Below are 21,891 nucleotides of genomic sequence, written 5' to 3'. Positions count from 1 at the left end.
GCAAGCGAATCATAGTTTGGACACCTTTGAAACTGATATCAATTTATACCTTGATGCATGGAGGCATGGTAATGTTGAGGTTACACAGCACATGTTGGCAGTCTTCATACTTGGTGGTCTTGCGGAGGAAAGACAGGAAGCCGGTGTGCTCTTTGCTGCTATCTCTCACCTGACGTATAAGCACAATAAGAGTCATGAAAGCACACTCAGGCTGTGCATTAAAAATATAGGGTGTAGTCAGACACGTTCACTACCTTAACAGAGACCGGAAGTCTGTTGTCTCGAAAGGCCTGGAAGCTGAAGCAACGAGGCTGCTGGGCTGCCTTCCGCACCGGTACGAGATTGCCAGAACATTCCAGGTGGAGCGGCATTCCCTCCATCACCTGTGGAAGGAAAAAGTGAGATTTTCAAACACTCACTGGTAGAATAAGACCTTTTGATCACTGACCTCGATGTCCCTGCTCCGGGCCACTTCTGTAAAGTTTTCGTGCTGCTCCAATGTTTTATCCATTTTATCGTCAGTCATGCAGTAGCAGCGCAGACGGCCTTCGCGCAACTCATTCATCTTGGCGAAAACCACAAACTTCGCCATGTAAGGTACAGCTGACAGTTCTTTGTAGAGCACATTGGCAAAGGAGACAGACTCTGCTGTACGAGGACAGTCGGCGAGCCAGAACCTTAGATGCAAGCAAACCAAGGCAACTATCAGGATGATATACAAAGTACAGAAATCTAACACTGTGGTTTGCAAATGTTTTTCACCAGCGTGCAATCCCACGTGGCTTCCGACTTTTCTGAGTGGCATTTGCAAGTTATCACCGGGCCTGCGTGGCTTTTCTCCAGGTACTCCGGTTTCCTCCCACATCCCCATCCCCAAAACATACGTGGTTGAACACTTAATTACCCCTAGGTATGAGTGTAAATCGATATGTCTCCTTATGCTCTGTGATTGGCTGGTCACCTATTCAGGGCCATAGTTGGCTGGGACAGACTCCAGCACCCCCCGCAAGGATAAGCGGTACGAAAATGAATCAATGAATTGTTTGAACCTTTTGATTTTCAAGTAAAGAACATTTGCTGTTTATCAAATGAAAAATTTACCGTGCAGAAACATTGGTTGTGAAACTGGCACATTGATTCGCGTAGGCAAGTTTAGTAGTTCCAGTGATGTCTTCCCATTGGGCTGCAGCTGTTCCACCTGGGAAGCACAAGTGTGTTAAAATAGGACATTAGGTTATCAGGCCAACAGGCACTTTAGAACCCTAATGGTAGGATGTAGTACCTATGACAGAGCAAAGCAGGCGTAGACTAGTGGTGTCCCCCTCCCCGGAGTCTCGGGGACTCTCCCGCCAGGATGGGGGTAGGGGGATGCGGAGCCCGATGGGCCGGTGGAACTTCCGTCGCCGAGGCTCCACCGTCACCACGGGGCTAAAGTTGGCTTGGCTACCTAGCAATTTGGCCACCAACTCATCTGGAACAGGCTGTGCCTGAGGTCAAATGTCAGTGATGCAGCAGTGGAACACCACAAGGATGAGGCGGAACAAAACACAAATGGGATGGAGTTATAAACACAGTCATGAGTTGCAAGTGAGGCATGGCAGAAAGGGAAAAAAGGAGACGAGTGTAAATATAAAAAGTGAACTAATATTGCTTTTAGTAATAAACAGAGAAAGAAAAACAAAGCAAACTGGTTGTAGGAGATTAATAAATCATTTTTATTACATGAAACTTGATATCAAAATGTTCCTGTTCTCCCAGCTAGAGAAAAAACAAAAGCAAGTTACCAGTTCAGCAGCAAAACATTAACATTCAACTTTAGTGTTTGCTTACACTAAGGTTATTGCCACGTTACATCTTACAACAAGAGTGGCAGTGTTAAAATTAAAAATCTTTAGTTGGCTCAACTAAATAAGTTCTAGAATTTACAAGCTAGGATGAAAGTCAATGAATTCAGGCACATGACCTGTTTACCATTTGATTTTTGTGTCATATTTAAACAGGATATTGAAGTGAATTGTTTTTCAGTAGTTCTGTAAATAGTGTTTTTTTTTACACCAATGTATCGAAGTGCATCTGGTCCAGTAGGTCCAATAAAGAGATCAAGTTTACACTACATTCAGCATTTTTGTGGTTTCATGCATCATGTCACATGACAGAAAATAATGAACAGTGATGAATATTATCAGAATAAAATTAAAAGATGCGGTTTGTACGTTATATGGACACAAGTAGTGGGCACGCAATTAAGTAATGGATTGATCGGGACATGATAAACCGAATTTCCCAAGGTGCAATTCCCTCCAGGTTATTTTCGACATTTGTTTACGCTTCTATCTTTCTAGTAGGGGGACTTGGCTGCACAATTACAATAGAAAACGTCCCCCAGTTCCCACATCAATCACATCTGAGACAAACCCTTTCATAGATGAGGAAAACTTTCAATGTCTGAACATACGGAATATGCCATGGGACAAACAAACCCTTCCATTTCCACATGCTGACCGTTGACCCAAAATGAATGTCCATACGTTGTATGTGTAATGAAAAATAAAGCACAAGGCCACAAGGCAGCAAGATTCCTACAGTAAAAGTGCAAAGAGTGACAGCCCAAAAAATAAAATAAAATAAAGTCATGAGCATGCAAAGCAATTGCTGATATGACACTGAATACAGGCAACATGCTTTTTCCATCATTCAGTCTTGCTTTCTTCCTTCTCGTCATCGTCCTATCTCACCTGCAGCCCCAGACGGACTCGCTTGGTGACCGCCGTCTCGGGAAACGTGGCCTGGACCAGCGGCACCAGCTTGCTCATCAATGACCCTCCTTCAGGACCAATCAGGTCGCTCTCTTGCTGGACTCGCGAAACCACGGCAAAATACAGCGGAAAGTCCGTTGAAATGATGCGGCGAATTCTCTTCTTCACGAGTTCCTCCTGACTTTCCAAATCTGTGGAAGCAAGAAAAAGACGAAACAAAATGATGGCTTGTCAGGTTACGGTCACAAATTAGGCAGTCTTACCTTCATCCATCCCGTTAAGGATCGTCTCGAGAACTTCGTCACCGTATCGATTGCGATGTTCCTTCCACACATTTCCATTCTCACTCCGGAGCACCACAAGCTCGCGGTCGCCACGACCCAGAGCAGCAAAGTGGGGGATCTCCACAATCACTGGTCTGTCACATGAAATTAACGCAGATGCTAGGGCAGGGGTCTCCAAACTATTCCAGGAAGGGCTGCAGTGGGTGCGGGCTTTTGTTCCAACCTATAAGAGGAAACCTTTCCACCAATCTGGTATCTTAGAAGTGCAATCAGTAGATTGCAATCAGGTCCTTCTTGTTTCAGCAGAAACCTCATTGGTTAAACTTTTTGTGTTGGATTGGTTGGAACAAAACCTGCACCCACAGTGGCCCTAGAGGACCGATTTGCAGACCCCTGATTTAGGGAAACCATCCTCAGCACATCATTTTGTACAAATCTGTAACGTGCACCAATAATTCCTTTAAACAGCTAATGAAATGTCAACAACTTCTATAGGACCTAATCCCTACCAAATTGTATACAAAGTAGTTGGATTCAGCTTTTCATAACATGTTTTAACATCTTGTGCCATAAACGGCGATAGAATTTTTTTTTTCTTTTGCCATCAATGATTTTTTGGGTGTCCTTTGGTATCAATGTGGCTAAAAAGTACAGTGCAAATGGGAGACTTTTTGTATCAGAACTTTTGCATGTGATCGTTAATTATCATCAGTTTAAATAAGTGACGTATAAAAGGGAACCCTTGGATCATGACATTCATATGAAAGTCGGTTGCTCAACATATTTGGGAAAATATATTTCTTAAATTTCTGATTATGCAGAAAAAAGGTTTAAACACAAAAAATGACAATGCGTACAAGCATAGCCATTTAATGAGTTTATCAGTTTTCCCCATGTGCATAAACAGCAATAGACTTGAACACAGTTGGATGGCAGAAGATGTCACGAGCAAGGGTGGGTAGTCTAGGATACTAGCATTGAATTGGTTAAATTAGAGAACACTTCCATTAAAAAAAAAAAAAAAAAAACAGCAAAATGAACAAGAGCAATTGCTTTCTCACCCAAGAAACTGCATGCCAGCAGGACCCAGGGAGATAATTCTGCTGGCCAGGCCCTCTCCTTCCACAAGTGGAGGCGGGCTCGTAAGCTTCTGCGGCTTCACCAGGCGACAAGTGATGCGGGTGGGAGCCGCACAGGTCCTTGGGGGGATGATGACCCGCAGTCCGTTGTGCCTACTGCCTCGCATTGAGCCTCCGCGTGCATCGACCATAAAACTGACCAGAAACCTGTTGCAGAGTAAGAATAATACACTTTATTTTCTCGTACTCATCTCAGTTTTCTGTTGATCTTTTTTTGTGAGCTGACCCTGTGTGTATGGGGCTGGCGACTGGGCTGACATTGTCTGATGTCTCAGTTGCCGGGCTGCTGGGGATCAGAGAGTCATCGTCGTACTCTTTTGGCAGTGGAAGTGGGGTGTGCTGCAGAAAAAAAGGACAGATCTTGAAAAATATACAAAACTAGTAATAAATGTCATTTAAAAAAATTGCTTGCTCCAAATAGATAACATACTGCAATGGAATAACTCAGATTGAATTGGAAACAAATGGTCTCTTTGGATGAGTTACATGTTATGTCATATATGTCACATCCAATTTTTCATGTGCTCAACCTGATCTAACTCGTGTTCTTTCAGCATGACCGTCTCGGGAGAAACACGGGGAATCCTTGGAATGGCGGGAGAGTAATTTCTGTTGAATGAGAAAGGAAAAAAAAAGTTAGTCAGACTGAGGCTGTTTTGCTGGTATTCCCCCCTGGCATTTTTTCTTTGGTAACTGGGACATAATCTACAGTATGTCGAGTGCCCTGCTATTCAGTTTGCCTCTCTCCCCTGCTTCCCAAACCCCCTTACGCTGTGCCCAGCCCTCTCTCGTACTCCAGTGATTTCTTGGGGGAGAGGAAATCGTCATCATGGTCTTTCATGTCATCCATCTTCATGTACCTGGCACCTTCTGTCCCCAGGAGCTCCTCTCCTTCACACAACAACATGCCAAAGAGAGCGAACAGACCGAAGTCAGGTTGGTCAAACCGCAAAAAGGGGGAAGAAAGAGAGAGAAAAGAGTAAGGTGTTAATCAAGGGTTAGACATCACGGCGAGATGAAGCATGAAAGATGTGGATCTGCGTAGGCGCAACAAGTCCTTCAATGATGACAACGGAACGTCAAAATTGCAATCGGAGCAGTGACATTAAAAAAAGTAAGCGAGGAAACAAAAAGGATTGCACATTAAGATGAGTAAAATGGCTTAATGTTGTCAAAGCAGAAAGCAACACAGCACAATTTAATGGGCGTAAACTTGATTACTTACCCGTCCCAAAACATGGGATATTTTTTTATATATTTTTTATAACCCAGCGCTATTAAAAAATAATTTTTGACTGTGTCAGCTACTCTGAAAAAAAGTGCGCAGTTCACTTAAGGGTTATTACATCATAGGGGTCCCGGATCCTGCCCAGAGCACTGTGCACGTGTATTATTACATTTACATGTATAATATATGTTTCAAACAGCCCCATGGTTACTTTCTATATTTAGAGCAACCGTTATCTACCAGTAAAAAGCCTGGACCTAACACATTTATGGTTCAAAAAGGTATAACATTTGTCACTTACTAACACCTCATTTTGTTATTATATGTAGTGAATTTAAATTATTTTGTCACTAGTAGCTTCCAATTCACTTTTTCTATATTCAAACAGTACAAATACAGGGTTTTGAAATGCAAAAAAATGAAGCCATGTAGTTGCTAAAAGGTTATCAGGTTTCCTATTTCCTTAAAAATGCAGAATTATTTTTTGCCATGTTATAGTAATTGTATTTAACAGGTAAACTAATTAATTTTGTTATGTTTTAATGTTCAAGTAGCAACTTACTGAGCTATGGGCAGTCATTTTTCCACAATGTCTGTATCTATGCGACATTCAGCCAACAGAGATGATTTGCAAATGTACTTGCTTGACCGTGTGATGTGAGTGAATACACTCAGGTGAGGTACACCAGTGTCCACACAGTCGGCTTGTCTCCTCCTACATGTTTTCTAACACTTAAAATAGACAGATCTAACACCGTGGTTAGACCAACACCTACAAACGCGTTTCATATAGTCGACGGTAGACCCTTTAAACATCTATTTTGAAAAGGTGTTTTACCAATATTTTCAATAAATTATTTCCTCACCGCAGACATTAAAATGAGTGAATGAGTCTTATGGCAGGTAAGAGACAGTTGCTATGAGCACATGGCAGTGAGAAATGCCAGTGGATATCTCAGTAAACACTAACACGGGCAAAAGAGAGCAGCCGATAACAATAGAGAGGGTGAGCTTGAAATGGAGGCACACTGTACTTCAGTACAGCAATCTACCAATGGCACACGAGGAGATAAAAAGGCATGCATACCTAAAGTTAGCTGGGCAAGTCCTAAAAAATAAAAAGAAATTAAAAAAAAGAAAGAAAGAAAAATACAAACGTTGGGTCCATGTCAATGCAATAAACTTTTAACTAGGTCAGCAATTATTGCTATTTAATTGACTCCTTTTGGAGTTGTACCTTCGTCCTCAGATACATCCAGTATCTCGTCCACTGTTTCTGGGAAACTCATACGGTGTTTCTCTGTAGTGGTCTGAAAGGTGAGAAAAAAAAAAGCAAAGAGATTTAAAAAGTTGTCTATGCTGGATTCATTTTTTAAAACTTCTGACCATGGAAACAGTCTCGTCAGTCACAAGCTTGAGCACGTCAATCACAGAGATGTAGCCCAGCCTCTTGGCAATGGCAAGCGCTGACGTCCCATTCTAATGGATAGAAAGGTTTGAGGTAAGAACGTTTCACGAAGGACGGGAAGGCGGCGTCACGCTAACCGTTGTCGTCTCGTTAGGCTGCGCTCCGTGCTTCAGAAGCAGCGTGACAATGTCTGTGTGTCCTTGCTGAGCAGCCTGGTGCAGTGGCGTGTAACCAAGCTAGACAAGATAAGAGGCACTCATTTTATTCCTGACTTCTTTAAGGTATTAATGGCAGATAAATGACACCCAACTAATTTTATTCCCTCAATGATGCATAACATTGCTATCCTTCCTTCAATCTTCACATCACTTTCTACCTTGAAAAGCTTATTGATCAGGGCCTCCCTGTGTGCCACTGCAGACTAATGTATTAGAAAATGTTTTTTTTACCCCCCCTCACAGAAGCCTAGATGAAATTAATCAATTTGACATTATTATATATGAAGCATTTTCAATGAAGATTAATATGGCACTCGGCCTAGTTCCAGGCATATCTTTTATTCAGGCTTCACTTTGACCTTCCCCAAACCTCCAAAAGAAGCCTATGCAACACCCCTCATTTGCATATATACATTGATAATTACATTTTATTGATGCTGAGAGGTTATATTAGAAAAAGATGTCAGAGCCCATATCCCTATTCAGACATTGGACATTAGACTATGCTCATTTAATATAGGGCCTTTGTCTACAAGGATAAATAGTTATATAGTTGTATAAAATGATAAAAGATAATCTGTACTAAAATTGAAAATGCAGCAGATGAATTTCACAACCCAAAAGGAGGAGCTCACCCGTGTTTTGCTGTTGACGTTGGCCTGTTGCTGCAGCAGAAACTTCACCATCTTGATGTTGCCATAGTGACATGCTACATGGAGAGGTGTGTAGCCCATCTGAGAAGAGACATTTAAGCAGGCCATGACTTTTAATATCAAATTGCAGCAGAAACCAGACATTTTATGAAGAGCAGAACTTTGGCTTTCTTCATTTGATGCTGATGCTGTTGAGTTTACGCAGCTTATTTGCAATAATGCAACAAAATAATGGTCATTGTAAAATTATTATTTACTATTTCATTATGGTCACGTTTAGTATTTATTCTTCCGCTTTGATGGAAATAAATAATAGACTTAGCATTGCTACTAATATTAGAAACAGTTATTAAATATAACAGAAATGTTTTATGCTGGGGTCACTGAAGAAACAATGATGTCCTTGCTCACATGGTGTAATAGTACCACACGTCAAAATAAAGAAATCCCATATTTTCCATTTTGTTTTGATTTCAGAATGACCTTGCTAGGACTAGTCAGTGGGTCATAATTCCAGGTAAGATCTGGGTCAGTAGTGCACAGAACATCCATTACTTCGTGTAACTAAGTGGAAGCAAGCTGTATCAAGGCTTTTGAGGTCTGGGGATAAGAATCTGGAAAAATCTATTGTAGAAGCCTTACCCGTGTGGCTGCATAGACTGACGCTCCTTGCTTGACTAAAATGTCAGCAATGCCAACGTGTCCTTCCTGTGCCACAAGATGGAGTGGTGTCAGTCCACTCTATGAGGAGAGAGAAGTAAGAAATTAGTTAATTTAGTTTCAAAGTCACATGCAGACTAACATGCACTCCTTGCCTTGTTGCCAAGGTTGACATTCGCTTGCTTGGAAAGGAGCAGAGAGACCATGTCAGGCCTTCCTTCCTGAGAAGCCAGGTGGAGAGGCGTCACGCCCTGTAGAGACTCGGCATTGGCCGAAGCTCCGCTCTGCAACAGGCTGTTTGCCACCTCTATCTGATTCTGCTTGGACGCAATGTGCAATGCGGTGTAGCCATTCTGAGTGCAAATAAAACGGAGCGGTTAAAATCGGGTAGGGTGAATTGCGTGTATTGTTGTCATATCTCTTACCCGGGCTGCACTGTGTGGGGAACCTCCTTTGCTGACAAGCAGGTTGACAACATCCAGGTTGTTGTGATGCACAGCGACATGCAGTGGAGTCAGACCATTCTGAAAGAATGTAGCGCATATAGATAAATAAATGAAGACACCGTAAGTCGGAACTGATTTAGACGTTGTTAAGACGAGGGTTTCTTGCCTTCCCGGCAGCATTGGGGTTAGCTCCTCGCTCCAACAAGAGCTCAGCCACATCTACCTTTCCATACTTGGAAGCCACATGAAGCGGTGTAAAGCCTTTCTGCAAATGCACCGAGAATACATATTTAGAAAGACATTTTGAAGTTTGACAGAGAGAGTAGCTTTAGTTGTACCTTGGTCATTTTAGTCTGCTGTGCTTCCATATCCAGAAGGATGCGCACGGTTTGCGCATGGCCCTCCCGGGCAGCGATGTGAAGAGGCGTGTGTCCTGCTGTGGTTGTGGAGTTTGGTTTGGCTTTGTGCTCTAACAGCAGTTTCACTATCTGCTTGTGGCCCATTCGAGAAGCACAATGAAGGGGAGTTTGGTCATCCTAGAAAAAGCCAAGAGATGATAGAAAATGTATATGCTTGATTAATTTGTTGTTCGGTTTAACTACAGTAGATTAGAAGATTATTTACTTATTCATTCATATAGCAACTGAGATTTAAAAATTGTGAGGTTTTTTTAAATCAGTGTTTCGTGTACCTTGGCTTTTGCATCCACTGAGGCAGCATTCTGTAATAAAAACTCGGCCACCTCAAAGTGTCCTGCCCGCGATGCCATATGGAGGGGGGTTTCAACTTTCTGTCCGCACACACAGGCAAATGATAATTTTATTTACAGCAGTGCTTCGAAGGAGTGTGCAGTGCTTGTTGTAAAACGTATTGATCTGTACGTTTTTCACCAAGCACCAGCTTTAAAATGACTCGGCTCTATGTACCGTCGTCGTGAATACAAAAACAAAATGTTTTCTGACATACTCAATAAAAAAGTATGCTAAGCACAAATGTCAATTTAATTCAGTGATTAGTTCTCATAACTGTAGAGACAGTGTATCACCAGTGGTATTTGTATCACAATTTGAGAATCACTTTACTGTGACATCATCACTGGAATTCAGACTGAACTTGTCTTTGACATTAACTATAACTCACCACATTAGAAGCGCTGGGAGAAGCTCCTTTCTGCAGCAGGATCTTCACAATGTTGAGGTGGCCCATGAAAGATGTCACATGTAAGGGTGTCAAGCCAGACTATATAAAAACAATGTAGATATAAAAATATTAATGACAGTATACATGTCGTAGAACCGTATTTTTTGCACTATAAGTGTACCGGATTATAAGGCGCACTTTCAATGAGTGGCCTATCTTAAAATTTGAATTCCATACAATGATAAACAAAATTGATCCGTATATAAGGCACACTACCGGCTTTTGAGAAAATTGTCTTTTAGTTGTGCCTTATAGTGCAGAAAATATAGTACTTATATTTTAAAAGAAAAATAGCTCACCTCAGTCACAGCCTCTAGCGATGCTGCATGTTTAAGCAACAGATCCATCACACGCATATGGTTCTTTTTACAAGCAATGTGCAAAGGAGTGAAGCCATTCTGGGAATGTGAAAAATATTTTTCGTCAATACATAAAATTGATTAGAAAATTCATAACAAACAAGCTCAGCAAGGACTTCATTAGGTATAAATAAAAATAAAAATAATATTCAAGGGAGCCGAGACCGTTATGAAATACAATACAAACGCTGTTCCCGAAATTCTTTAAAAAATTGTTTTACTTCAACTAATTGGTAATATTTTAATGCAGTGTTTACTTTTGAGATTGCAATTTTCAGCTCTGGCAAGAGTAGATGGTATGAGGTGAATTAAGTTGAGTTTTAGACATTTTGCTTCTTTTAGCGCTTGTAGGATAATCCCAAAATTAAAAATACTAGCACAACGCTGTTAATTTCTGTACTAGTAAAACCTCTGAGATGACTTTACATAGCTGTAGTAATTGATCTCAATGGATTACTCTAGCAAATTATTATTATGATTAATATTGTGTTGGGATTGGCATGCTGTATGGCCACCCACCAGTGCTCTCGAGTTGGGTTTGGCGCCCTTGTCCAACAGAGCTTTTGCCATTCTGTGGTGTCCACAATGCGCAGCCACGTGTAGAGGTGTCAGGTGGTCCAACGTGACATCATCAATGTCTGCATTATACTGTAACAGCTGCTTGACACAGTCTACGTGGTCCCCCTGAGCTGACATGTGGATTGGAGATAGACCATTCTGCAACAAATAAATGTTGACATTCAAGTCCTATTCCCAAGTTTCAAACATTTCATATTAAATTTGGTAGGTAAATTCAATAACAATTGATGACAGTTATTTTACTTACAAAAAGATCAGAAATAAAATTGACTGAAAAACGATTACTACCTTGGTTTTAGCCTGAATGGGGGCACCATTGTCAAGAAGAATTTCTATTATTCTGACGTGACCGTTTCTGGCTGCACAGTGCAGAGGAGTGAGCTCATCCTAGTGAGAGACAGTATCAATTAGTGGGACTGAAAAGCCTGGAGTGATTCCAAGACTGCGATAAGATGTTGCACCTTGGTTTTGGCATCGATTTGCGCCCCTCTATCCAAGAGGAGTCGGACCATGATCACATTCCCCCGTCTGGATGCAATGTGCAGAGGTGTGATGCCGTTCTACAGAGATATACGAGTAATAACAAAAAATATATACCGTGGGTAATTAGTTACTTGTACGAAATGAAAGAAGAAAAAAAACAGCAAAGCAAGCATGCTATAGGGTGGTTCATCATTTGACCCCTTATTATATATACACACTAGTATATACTATATAATATACATACACACATACACAGATTGGACATGGAGCTCACTGAATAGTAATTCCATACCTTTGGGGTGAAATTGACATTGGCTCCTCTGTTGAGAAGTAGTTGAGCAACATTCAGGTTTTCATAGTGTGCAGCAATGTGGAGTGGTGTGAATCCAGTCTGCAAGGACACCCGAGTCATCCTTAACAGTCCGTCTAGTAATATGATTAAAAATATTATCTTGACACCAGCAGTGTTGCATACCTTGCTGAGCACATCTGGGTTTGGGTCATTTTGCAGAAGCACTGCAGCTGTGCGTGTATCGTCATTGCGCGCTGAAATGTGAAGTGCAGGGAGACGGACTTTCCCTTTGGTCCCGTAGTTGATGAGCAGGGCTACGATATTTTCATGGCCCTGTTGTAAAGCCACAGCCAGTGGAGTGAATCCATCCTGTCGAAGAGAGTAGACGCTTAGAAGGCAGACTGATTGCATGTAAGACATTGGGAGACACGTCAGCGACGAAAGCTGATGAGCACACAGTACAATGGAATGACAACCGGTCAGGATCAGCTGGATAGTATTGAGGGATTTGTCAGATTACGGGTTCAAGCACATCTCTCGTCTTTTGGTACCTCGGTCGGAATGCTTTGATTAGCCCCGTTCTCCAGAAGAAACTTCACAACCTCTAGATGGTTTTCTTGTGCAGCCATGTAGAGTGGAGTGAAACCCTTCTGTCTCAGAAATATACACACGCACACACCCACGCACGAAAACACACAGAAGAGAAGCCAAAAGCACCAACAAGATAGAAAGTTACAGATACAAACACCAAGCTGCACAACGATACACAGAAATATTGGCGCAAAGACGTGTGTGAACATTGCTATTGTCAATACAGTACAATGGTTTCACAGTCGGCGCCAGATTGAAAAGCAGCTGAGAGAGAGCACGCGGCATACGGCCTCACCTGCGACTGAGCGTTAACGTCGGCCCCGTAGTTAACCAGCTCTGTGACCACCTGCTCCTGCCCGGCCAGGGCTGCAATGTGCAGGGCCGTGTTTCCTTTCTGGGTAAACACAGATATATGGCAACAACACAGCTACACAACGTATTCAACATGTTTGAACAGTTTGGTCAATTTGTATGCTGACATCAGAATATGAAGGTGGAGATAATATTTCTGAGATATAATGCTCAGGATGTGGGCATAATTATGTTCCTCATTTGTTATTGAACAACTATATCATTGAGACTGGTAGTCAGGAGCAGAGAATGTAACTACAGCATATTTTATTACCTATCTGAATGAAAAAAAAACATTTTCAATCATAAACTAATCACATGGGCATTACTGTGTAACTTTGATACATAAAATAAACATTTTTTTTTTTTTTTTAATGGAAAAAAAATGCCAATAGTGCCTTACCTTAGTCGTGGTCTCCAGTACAATTCCGTTGTGAAGTAATTCAAGCACCATCTTGACGTGGCCTTCTTTCGAGGCCAGGTGAAGCCCATTGAGCCCATTCTGAGGGAAAATCATGACAAAGTATAGCAATTACAAGACGATTCCCTAATCAAGAATTCAAGAATAATGCCGTCAAGTAACCACACAATTCTGCACAGAGTATAAATCATGCAGGCTCAAAATTTGGTTTGTAAATTAAGACTCACGAATCAGAGGAGGACTATACTTACACAAGACATCACATACCATTAGCAAAAATAAAAGTCTAGGAAATGAAAATGAGGATGAAATCATTTTCATTTGATTAATGATAATGACAGGAGGAGGTGCGGGCGGCGGCAGAGGTGGAAGACTGGAGCGAGATGGCAGGCCGCTGGTCTCGTGGCTGGGAAGAATAAAAGCCGTGTGGGATAGGTCTGACCTCACACAGCCTTTCTTCAGCCACACAGGACATGTGAGGTTGGACCTTTCCCACACCACTGATATTATTCCTCTGAGTGGAGAGACCACAGCAGACCATCAACTCTACTGCAAATACAGGAGAGGGGTGTGACAAAAGGAAGAAAACACAAAAGTGGGCTAATTACAAAAAATAAATAGATTTAAAAAAAGCAACTAACAATACAAGTGGGGCTGTTGTTGAGTTGAGAGACAAAACAAAAACACAAGAGCAGAGCGGGAGTGAAGCAGGTAACCAAGTCATTCGAGGGATACCACCACCAACACCACATAGACCTCCTTGGTCATAAAGTTACACTCACGTCAATCAGGCAAGCAGAATTGCAATTTATCAAGACATCTGATATTTGACATTTGATTTCACTCCATGCTCATTAAAGGGTAAATACAAAAGTTAAAGCAATACACTTTGGACTTTGGACAGTTAGGAATAAATGAGTTGTGGAATTAGCAGTAAGTAACACCAAGTACTATGTATGAATGACCATATGGAAGACAGTTTTTAAAAAGTATTAAAGGAGGCAAATTGGAGTACATAAGTCATACCCATAGACTGTATGGAACAGATAATGGGTAAAATGATGGGGAAATCATGGGATGCATTCCATTGGCTGAAATGGTACTGCCATTGATTAAATGTCTACTCTCAGACAGGTACCTCCTAAAAATGCTTTCTTTTATTGGAATTTTTTCTCAACTGTTAGATACCAGAAAAAAAAGAAAGTATTTTCTTTTGGTAAAGGTGTTGCCTGTCTTTTTAAGATCACTATCCAATGGGGGGTAGTATTGCTTTCACAGTGGGAAAATGAAGTGTCATTGCTGACCTAGTGCATTTGTTATAGGGTGTGTGTGCTTTGGTCTGAAGAATGACAATGTTGAGCACAGACTGTGACAATGTGCAACTGTACTCATACACAGTCACAACATGGTTTTCAGCAGTGCTCAAGGGCAGCAATTCATGGCCCATTACCTCAGTGGACAAGATTCTGGGTAAAAGGCTACATGATGAAAGGAGTGGGGCAAAGAAGAACCCATTTGCCCATTTATTACCTGCCCCGTAGGCCTGAGCATGCATATACAGTACACGGCAGAGTGCACAGGCACAAACAACTACAAGTGCACATGGATTAATGTATACATCATGCACACCAAAGAGGGAAAACCAAAGTACAGTACATCTACAGTAAATGCAGAGACGGCCGATTCAATGTAGCAGGTCACGTATTCCAGGTAATCGAAAGCGGCATTTTACATAAAGGGAAGTGCTTGATTTGAATTGAAATTTCATGATGATCAAACCCTGAAAATGGAGCTCTCTCTCACCTGATTGGCTGTATTTATGTCAATGCCATTCTTAATGTGTTCCAGGGCCTTGTCCAGGTTGCCAGACCGAGCCGCTCGGAGAAAACTGTTGCCAGCATCTGCCTGCAAACACACGGGACAAAAGGAAAGGAGGGAGGGACGCGGGGTAAAGTAAAGGGCACACAAAGAAGAGGAATGAAGAGAAAAAATATAGAAAGACAGGTGGGTTAAGGATGAGGCTTGTACAAAATGATCCACCAGCTTTCCACTCATTTCACTCCTCGCCAAAGATTTTCTTCAGTTTTTGTAGTGCATTTGAAAAACATCTGCACTAATAAACATGTGGGCAGGGTAGTCCAATTTTCTGATCTTTATCATGGGAAATGCGGGTGTTTATTAACCTAGTTTGTGTTCTCTCCATTCTTTTCCAAAAATGGTTTGTTATTCAGTTTCATGCTGTTTATGTTCAACTAATAGCTGCCAAATTGTTGAATCAAAACAAGAACTAAGCGCCATCCCAGTTGCTAATCCAACTTTACTCCATTTTCCTCATCTAGTTTGAAATATATTTTAATGCTTCCACCTGAAATCTAGCCACTCCATTTGCACGAAAAGGTAATGTAACATTTTCCTGGCATCTCCATTCTAAGTTCAGCTGTGAACTGTCCCAAATGCCGTGGCGCACCATGGCAGGTGGGGTTGCTGCTGAAACACGATCGCTCATGCATCGCCCCAATAACCGACACGCGAAGGGGGGAGTGTAGCAGCGAGAAACTTGACTGCGGCAAACTCTCCAACTCATTTGCATAATCTTCTCTCTTGCTTAGCAGACTCCTCTCGTTATAACTCCATCTAAACATTGGTCACTAACCCTGTACATAAAATGTATGCATTTTGACTGAACAACACTAAAAGCTCTCAGCATCATACACGCCGATGAAGCTGTTTTTTCCCCTTTGCTTTCAACTTTACACCTCAGTGCCTTAAACTGTGTCATCTATTGTTGTCGCTCGTTGGCCCTCTTTTGACAGAGGCAATCAGCTTGAGTAAAATAAGTGAAAGGATCCACATGCCTGCAGCAGAGGCATAGCAACAAACGACAACACAAACTCAGCAGGACTCTAATGGCAGAGCACTGTGCAGAGAGAGGTCACGTTAGAAAAAAATATTTAAAAAAGGAGTGGTCGCACATGAAAAAAAGAACACGATAAGTAAAGATTTGTTTTCAGCTAAAACATTTCCTGGGTTAAATGCAAGGACAATGCCTTCCTTGTTCCTGACAAAATGCACTAGCGGTTAGTTGAAAATTAAAACATTTAGTGCAAGATCAATCGTGGTCTTTTGTAGAGCCCCGATCCTACTGAGCCACTTGGCTGAGTCAGTCAGTCTGACAAATTGTCACTCACTCTAAAGTGGAGCAGCAGCCATGTTTAGAGAAGTTGAGAATTGAAAATTCATTCGATAAAACTTTGCGGTTTATCTCATCTCATGTTTTGAACCGCTTTAGGGTCACAGGGGGTGCTGGAGTCTATCCCAGCTGACTCCGGGCCAGAGGCGGCGGACTCCCTGAATCGGTGGTTATATCCATATTGATCAATCATGGGTGTCTAATCCACCAATTTCATGCTGATACGGCATTGATTCTTTGGACAAAACTACAAAATCTGCTCATAATAAGAATTCTGCTACCGTATGATTTGACTAAAGGGCCTTTGATTGATTTAACAGGATAGTATGCACACATTTAGAGCAATCCGTTATATTTCACATAAACTAAGTTGCTTTAGGTGTGAAAGCAATAAAAAAAAGTGCTGAAACAGAGATTTGATTTTAAAAAAAACTTTACAATACAGCATATCTAAAAGATGATGGCATAGATGGACCAATTGCCTTATTGAACATGTCTCCCATTTGAATTGAATCTTGAAATCAATTCCATGGGAAGAAATACAAACCTACTAACATCCAGACAACGAGCTCACACACAATCACAAAACTTGAGAGCGCAAGAAACAACCGCAGTCGTCTTTTGAATCCTAATGATTGTTTTTGCATCGAAAGAATAAGGCATCATACCATTCTCAAACTGTCGGAATATAAAACCAGATTGCAAAAGGCTATGTGAAGGGCAAATTTTAGCATCCTGCAGACAAGTGTGTCCATTAAAAGCTGTTTTTACAAATGCAAAAATGTTTTATTCAAAGCTATAAAATGCACTAAGGACAACAGGCTGGCATTCTGTTGCACAAAATGTTTGAAAAGTGCCATGGTGACATCGGAAACATCCTGTCATCACTGCAGGAGTAAACACAGCTGATACAGACACACATCCACCATGGAGACACCCTAGAGACGCCCCACTCGGGGGCTCACCTCACAGATTGCCGGCAGAGCTAAATGTTAATATCATGTTAATGGCAAACACACATTCCTACCAAAGTAAGGCATTTTTGTGCATCTGCTTGCGTCAAGAAATGTGTGTGCACTGAGATAAGGATGGATCGACTCCACCCATTCTGTGACTTGGAAATAAACAGACAGGCAACACATTAATTTAAAAACAACATGCAACGCGCTTTCATTATTTTGGAAACGATCCTTAGGTTTTCTGGGACACCAATGCATGATTAAGATGAATGTCTTGTTCCCTTGTTAGTCCCAGGGAAATGATACGCTTCACAATCTAGGGCTGAGAAAATCTGTGTGAGCCAATTAATCATTCTATTTGCAGGAAAAGAAACAAGATATATTAACCTGCTCCATAAACAAGAGTGAGTAATGCTAATGAAGTTGTGCTTGGAATAACTAATGGAAAAATGACATTTAAAAAAAAAAAATGCCCAAAGTGGAGGCTGAATTTCTTCTTACCAGAACTCGACTGCCGTGAACCCCAAACGTCCCCCCAGCCACCTATTTTCTGCTCTGCTGCCGCTGCAGCAGTCGGAATGACATCACCCCCTCACTGGTGGACTGCAGTGTTTGAAAGATAAGTGTTTGTGTGCATGCGTGTGTGCGATGAACACTCTTGCCTTTCCTCTGAAATGGATGACTACAGCTGAAGAATCCACATTCTGACAAAGCCTCGATTGTGTTGTTAGAACGTAAACATCGTCAATGATACTAGCTGATAGAATCAAATTCGAAGGATACAAATACCATGTAATCATACACAGTTGGCTTCAAATATCTGATATGATGCTTTCCATATTTACATTTTTCACTCATATCGCATTTATGAAAATATCTTATATATGTAGGACAATAGTGCGAAAAGGGAAGGATCCGATATTTTGTGTATAGTTTTAGATAGGCGTTCTTGCCGTCACATTTGATCACTCCATGACTCATTTATTTAAACCGTATACAATCAGTGATTCCTAAGAATTTCCCTTAATTCAAGCACAAAGTAGCACTGTACGACTCTACAATTAATGTAATAAGAGTTCAAATAGCTATCACTTTGTTCGCAGCAAGGGAGAGGGAGCAGGGAGACTGCTGGTTTAAGCCATATCTCTTTTCTCATTGTTTGAACATTCTGGCCTCAGTAAAGGAAATGAGGCAAGGGATTAAACTGGGATCTTAAGCAACAGTGCACAATCCTGTAGCTCTTCTACAGAATGTCAATGGAAGAAAAAAAATACTGGCAAACATCAACTTTTTTGAAGTCTTGCTACTACTCTGAAACTACGAAAGAAAACTAAACAAGTCCGAGGGAGTGGTGTCACATTGCCTCTGTTCAACATACAGCAGGATTGAGCAGCACATATGGAAATTCCTGCAGAGTATTTCAACAGCTATTTCACCATCATTTTCTGCTGACTTGCATTTGTTCAATACATTGATTTTCCTCCCTCGCTGGGCCTTTTCTCCCTTAGCCTCTACAACTTTGCTTTCGTTTCTCAGGCTGATCTATCAGATTGAGTGGGCAGCAGGCTGGTTTGGGATAACGAGCTTTAGTAAGTGTTGACACGGTCAGGTGGAGGCCCGTGGGACCACGCTACAACAGGCACATTTAGGGGAAGCAAGCGGGGATTCTTATGAAGCGGTTACAAACTTTCACCTGACACGCGCGTCTATACGGAAAGCTGTGCTCCTTAAACAACAAAAGGATGGTCTTCGTCTTTACAATTTACTTTTCTTTTGGTTTCCTCTTTGATCAGCTCGTTAAAATGGCGTTCCTCCTCCATCGACTGTACTTATTCTATGGATGGAATCATCATAGTTGGTACTATGCAGTACTAGTTCTAATTAGGTATCAATCATTCATCCAAGAATAAAAATTTACCAAAACTAAATAGCTTTGACCAGGAGAAGCAATAGCAAAACACATTGACATAAGTTAAAGTTACCATTTAAAGTTGCAGTATTATCATGTGTCAAGCTTTAATAATTTACATTGGAATGTATTGACATTTTACTTTACTGAATTTCTGCAGAGTGATAAAATAAAAATAAAAGTAGACATCGGTAATTCTCAGGACTGGAAGGCGCACCTTTTAGTATTTGTGTCGCTATGTTGTCTCTTTGGATTAAAACGTCTAGATAGAGTTCATTACAGTTACTTTGAAAGGGTTTCATTAATCGGCCAGTTAATTAGTTTGCTGAGCTCCAGTTTACTTACCCTCACTAATCCTGGTTGACATGTTACAATTGGCACATCAGAGGAACAAGGCTCGTCAAAAACAAGATTAAGTGGAAAACAAAAACAACACATCACACACTCATACAGACACTAATCTTTGATGTGCACACAAACAAACAAAAAAAACTTGCCTAGATAATTCTTAGCATTTAAGTGCCCTAGCATTCCTTTCAAAATGATGCACCCCAAAGTACTTTTTAAGTGAGGAAAGTGCAAAAAAAGTTCTTTAACCTATGCAAGTCAATTCCTAAAACCAGCGGAAATTGGCAGGTCAAACGATCATCGCACAGGTACAGTTTTTGGATCTTTTCATACTCCACCACTTTTTCATTAAAAAAAAAAAAATCAGATAGATTCAAGATACGAAACATTAGTAAATATTTCTACAAGCCTTCCTAAAAACATATTTAAATATGGAATATAAGAAGTTGGTCTCTTAAATCCATTAAAAACTGGGAAATTAACAACTAATACAATAGTAAGTTGACTACTAGCCATTGTTTATCTCAGAAAATGTTTTGATGACCATCATAATACAAGGCCAAAAACTGTGAAGCAAGTGTATTTGAGAGAGAGAGAGTATGTAAACGGTACTGCTGTACTTACTCCGAAAGTGATGGTCTTGACTGGCATGCCTGTTGGCTCTCCACGTCTTTCTTACGTTCTGTTTGTCCCAAATTGAAAGATGTATTTCCAATTGCACCCCGCAAGTACCACCTTGCAGGGCACACAGACCCCCGTCCGACGTAAACACGGGCACACACCCATACGGGCGCACACACTTCAGTGAGCTGGACCCAGTTTAGTGGGTGGAGAAACAGAGGGGAGGGGAGGCTATGGGGGCCCGGGGTTTTATCTCTGCAGGAATGTTGCCTGTATCTCCGGACACACATTTTACTAGCAGCCGAAAACCTATAGGCGCCCCAAACGCTCAACAGAAATCTTCTACCTACTGGACATTCTTGATGGTCAATATTTTTTCTTTTGCCTAGGGACATTTTCCATGCCACCTTTGAGCGAAATCTTTGAGTTCTAACCATGGCATCTTCTAAACTCGCGCTCCAGCCTTTCTGCTTTCTAGCTCACATCCCCTCTATCATCCAAGTTTCACTTCTTCCCTCCTTTTTCTTGTCCTGTCGTCCCCACGTCACGCCCATCTCCGTGTCTCCTGTATGTTTTGTGACAGCCTCACAATCATTTTTTCACGGACCATAAATAGACCAAACTAGAATAACTGTGGAAAATGGGTGTTTTATTAAGGAGGAGGGGTGTCGCAGATCTGTTTCAGTTTGCGAGGTGACTTACAGTGACAAAGCGCTTGGTGAGGGGGTTGCTGCCATCGCCCCATGACAATGGGCTAGACACTCGGTTTGGGTGGGGGGGCATGAAGGGGCCAGCCTTTCAAAAGGCCCTGCCTCCTTTAATAAAGCGTCCGTCATTCCTCTGTTGAAAAGACCCTCTTTTCTCTACCTCTCCCCTCCTCTTTGCCTCTCCTGGCTAAATGCTGGGAAAAGCACATCGCTGCCAAAACCATGCAGAGAGATAAATGCTGTAGGAGAGGGACAGGGTAAGAGGAGGGGGATATATAAAAAGAAGGCTACATACAACTCAGAAGCACTAGACCATGACCAGGGCAAAAACATTACTCTGCTGTCCACACTTTTTGTAAAAGCACCAAAGACTAATCTACCAAAATCATGTTTCCCAAAAGAAGACATCTTGGTATCAATACGTTCTTGACAAATAGTCCAGTTGCTCTGCACAATTAAAGGCCTTGAACTACCTGAAATAAACCTCCACTGTATCCGTCTGCGGTAGGTCCATACAGTACCTCTGAGAAAAAGAATAATGGCTGATCATCAATCTGTTACCACGTGGCGTAATTTGAAGCTAAGCCAACTCTTTTAGGGAAGTTGAAATAAATCAAGACACACTCTGGTTTGGAGACCGAGTTGATTTAGACTCAGGACAGACGTGCCCTCTGCACCCGGTGTCGGGTCCGCCTTGTTGACAGGATAAAGGGCTTCAGCTGTCCACGTGTTCGCCTTGTAGCAGCTATATTGCCTTTGTCCGGAGATGCCAGACCAGTTAAGGGAACAATCAACCAAAATAATGGCCCTTCGTCAGCTGTCCTTTTTGATCGTGTCACATTCTTTCCTACGTTTGATACTGTCAACAGTATCTCTTAAAACAAGGAATGCATGATGTAATGGTGTACTGTAAAACAGTTTAATTCACCAAATATATTTCATGGCAACCTGTATTCACTTGTCTGATATGACTTGCTTTAATGCCATTCACCACCATAAAACCGCTAAGCTGTCACCCTCGAAAATACCTAGCTGTGATAACATACCTAATGAATCAACATTTGCTCCATTTGTCTTGTTGACAGGGAG

At 41.5% G+C, this 21,891-nt stretch overlaps 1 protein-coding gene across 9 annotated transcripts in view; it reads right to left on the bottom strand.

Moving 5' to 3' along the window:
- The window catches only part of ank1a (ankyrin 1, erythrocytic a), a 60,275-nt gene that overhangs the window by 14,353 nt on the left and 24,031 nt on the right, over positions 1-21,891 (bottom strand). For 2 of the 9 annotated variants that reach the window (XM_077601572.1, XM_077601573.1), the window contains 33 exons: positions 14,872-14,973; positions 13,051-13,149; positions 12,592-12,690; positions 12,257-12,355; positions 11,889-12,074; positions 11,706-11,804; positions 11,392-11,490; positions 11,219-11,317; positions 10,871-11,068; positions 10,292-10,390; positions 9,933-10,031; positions 9,484-9,582; positions 9,131-9,328; positions 8,959-9,057; positions 8,772-8,870; positions 8,502-8,699; positions 8,329-8,427; positions 7,669-7,767; positions 6,953-7,051; positions 6,794-6,886; positions 6,645-6,717; positions 6,495-6,515; positions 4,950-5,070; positions 4,710-4,788; positions 4,406-4,518; positions 4,102-4,326; positions 3,020-3,174; positions 2,736-2,947; positions 1,283-1,487; positions 1,102-1,198; positions 449-677; positions 255-383; positions 50-169 (listed from right to left, as the gene is read on the bottom strand). In XM_077601572.1, coding sequence (XP_077457698.1) covers positions 50-169; positions 255-383; positions 449-677; positions 1,102-1,198; positions 1,283-1,487; positions 2,736-2,947; positions 3,020-3,174; positions 4,102-4,326; positions 4,406-4,518; positions 4,710-4,788; positions 4,950-5,070; positions 6,495-6,515; positions 6,645-6,717; positions 6,794-6,886; positions 6,953-7,051; positions 7,669-7,767; positions 8,329-8,427; positions 8,502-8,699; positions 8,772-8,870; positions 8,959-9,057; positions 9,131-9,328; positions 9,484-9,582; positions 9,933-10,031; positions 10,292-10,390; positions 10,871-11,068; positions 11,219-11,317; positions 11,392-11,490; positions 11,706-11,804; positions 11,889-12,074; positions 12,257-12,355; positions 12,592-12,690; positions 13,051-13,149; positions 14,872-14,973 — 4,140 coding nt within the window. Of the gene's footprint in view, positions 1-49; positions 170-254; positions 384-448; positions 678-1,101; positions 1,199-1,282; positions 1,488-2,735; positions 2,948-3,019; positions 3,175-4,101; positions 4,327-4,405; positions 4,519-4,709; positions 4,789-4,949; positions 5,071-6,494; positions 6,516-6,644; positions 6,718-6,793; positions 6,887-6,952; positions 7,052-7,668; positions 7,768-8,328; positions 8,428-8,501; positions 8,700-8,771; positions 8,871-8,958; positions 9,058-9,130; positions 9,329-9,483; positions 9,583-9,932; positions 10,032-10,291; positions 10,391-10,870; positions 11,069-11,218; positions 11,318-11,391; positions 11,491-11,705; positions 12,075-12,256; positions 12,458-12,591; positions 12,691-13,050; positions 13,150-14,871; positions 14,974-20,098; positions 20,368-21,891 lie in introns of those variants that run through there. The other 7 variants (XM_077601574.1, XM_077601579.1, XM_077601571.1 and 4 more) reach the window with 7 other exon arrangements.

The sequence above is a fragment of the Stigmatopora argus genome, chromosome 5 (assembly GCF_051989625.1).
Source record: "Stigmatopora argus isolate UIUO_Sarg chromosome 5, RoL_Sarg_1.0, whole genome shotgun sequence".
Lineage (NCBI taxonomy): Eukaryota > Metazoa > Chordata > Actinopteri > Syngnathiformes > Syngnathidae > Stigmatopora > Stigmatopora argus.
This window is presented reverse-complemented; position numbering and strand designations above follow the sequence as displayed.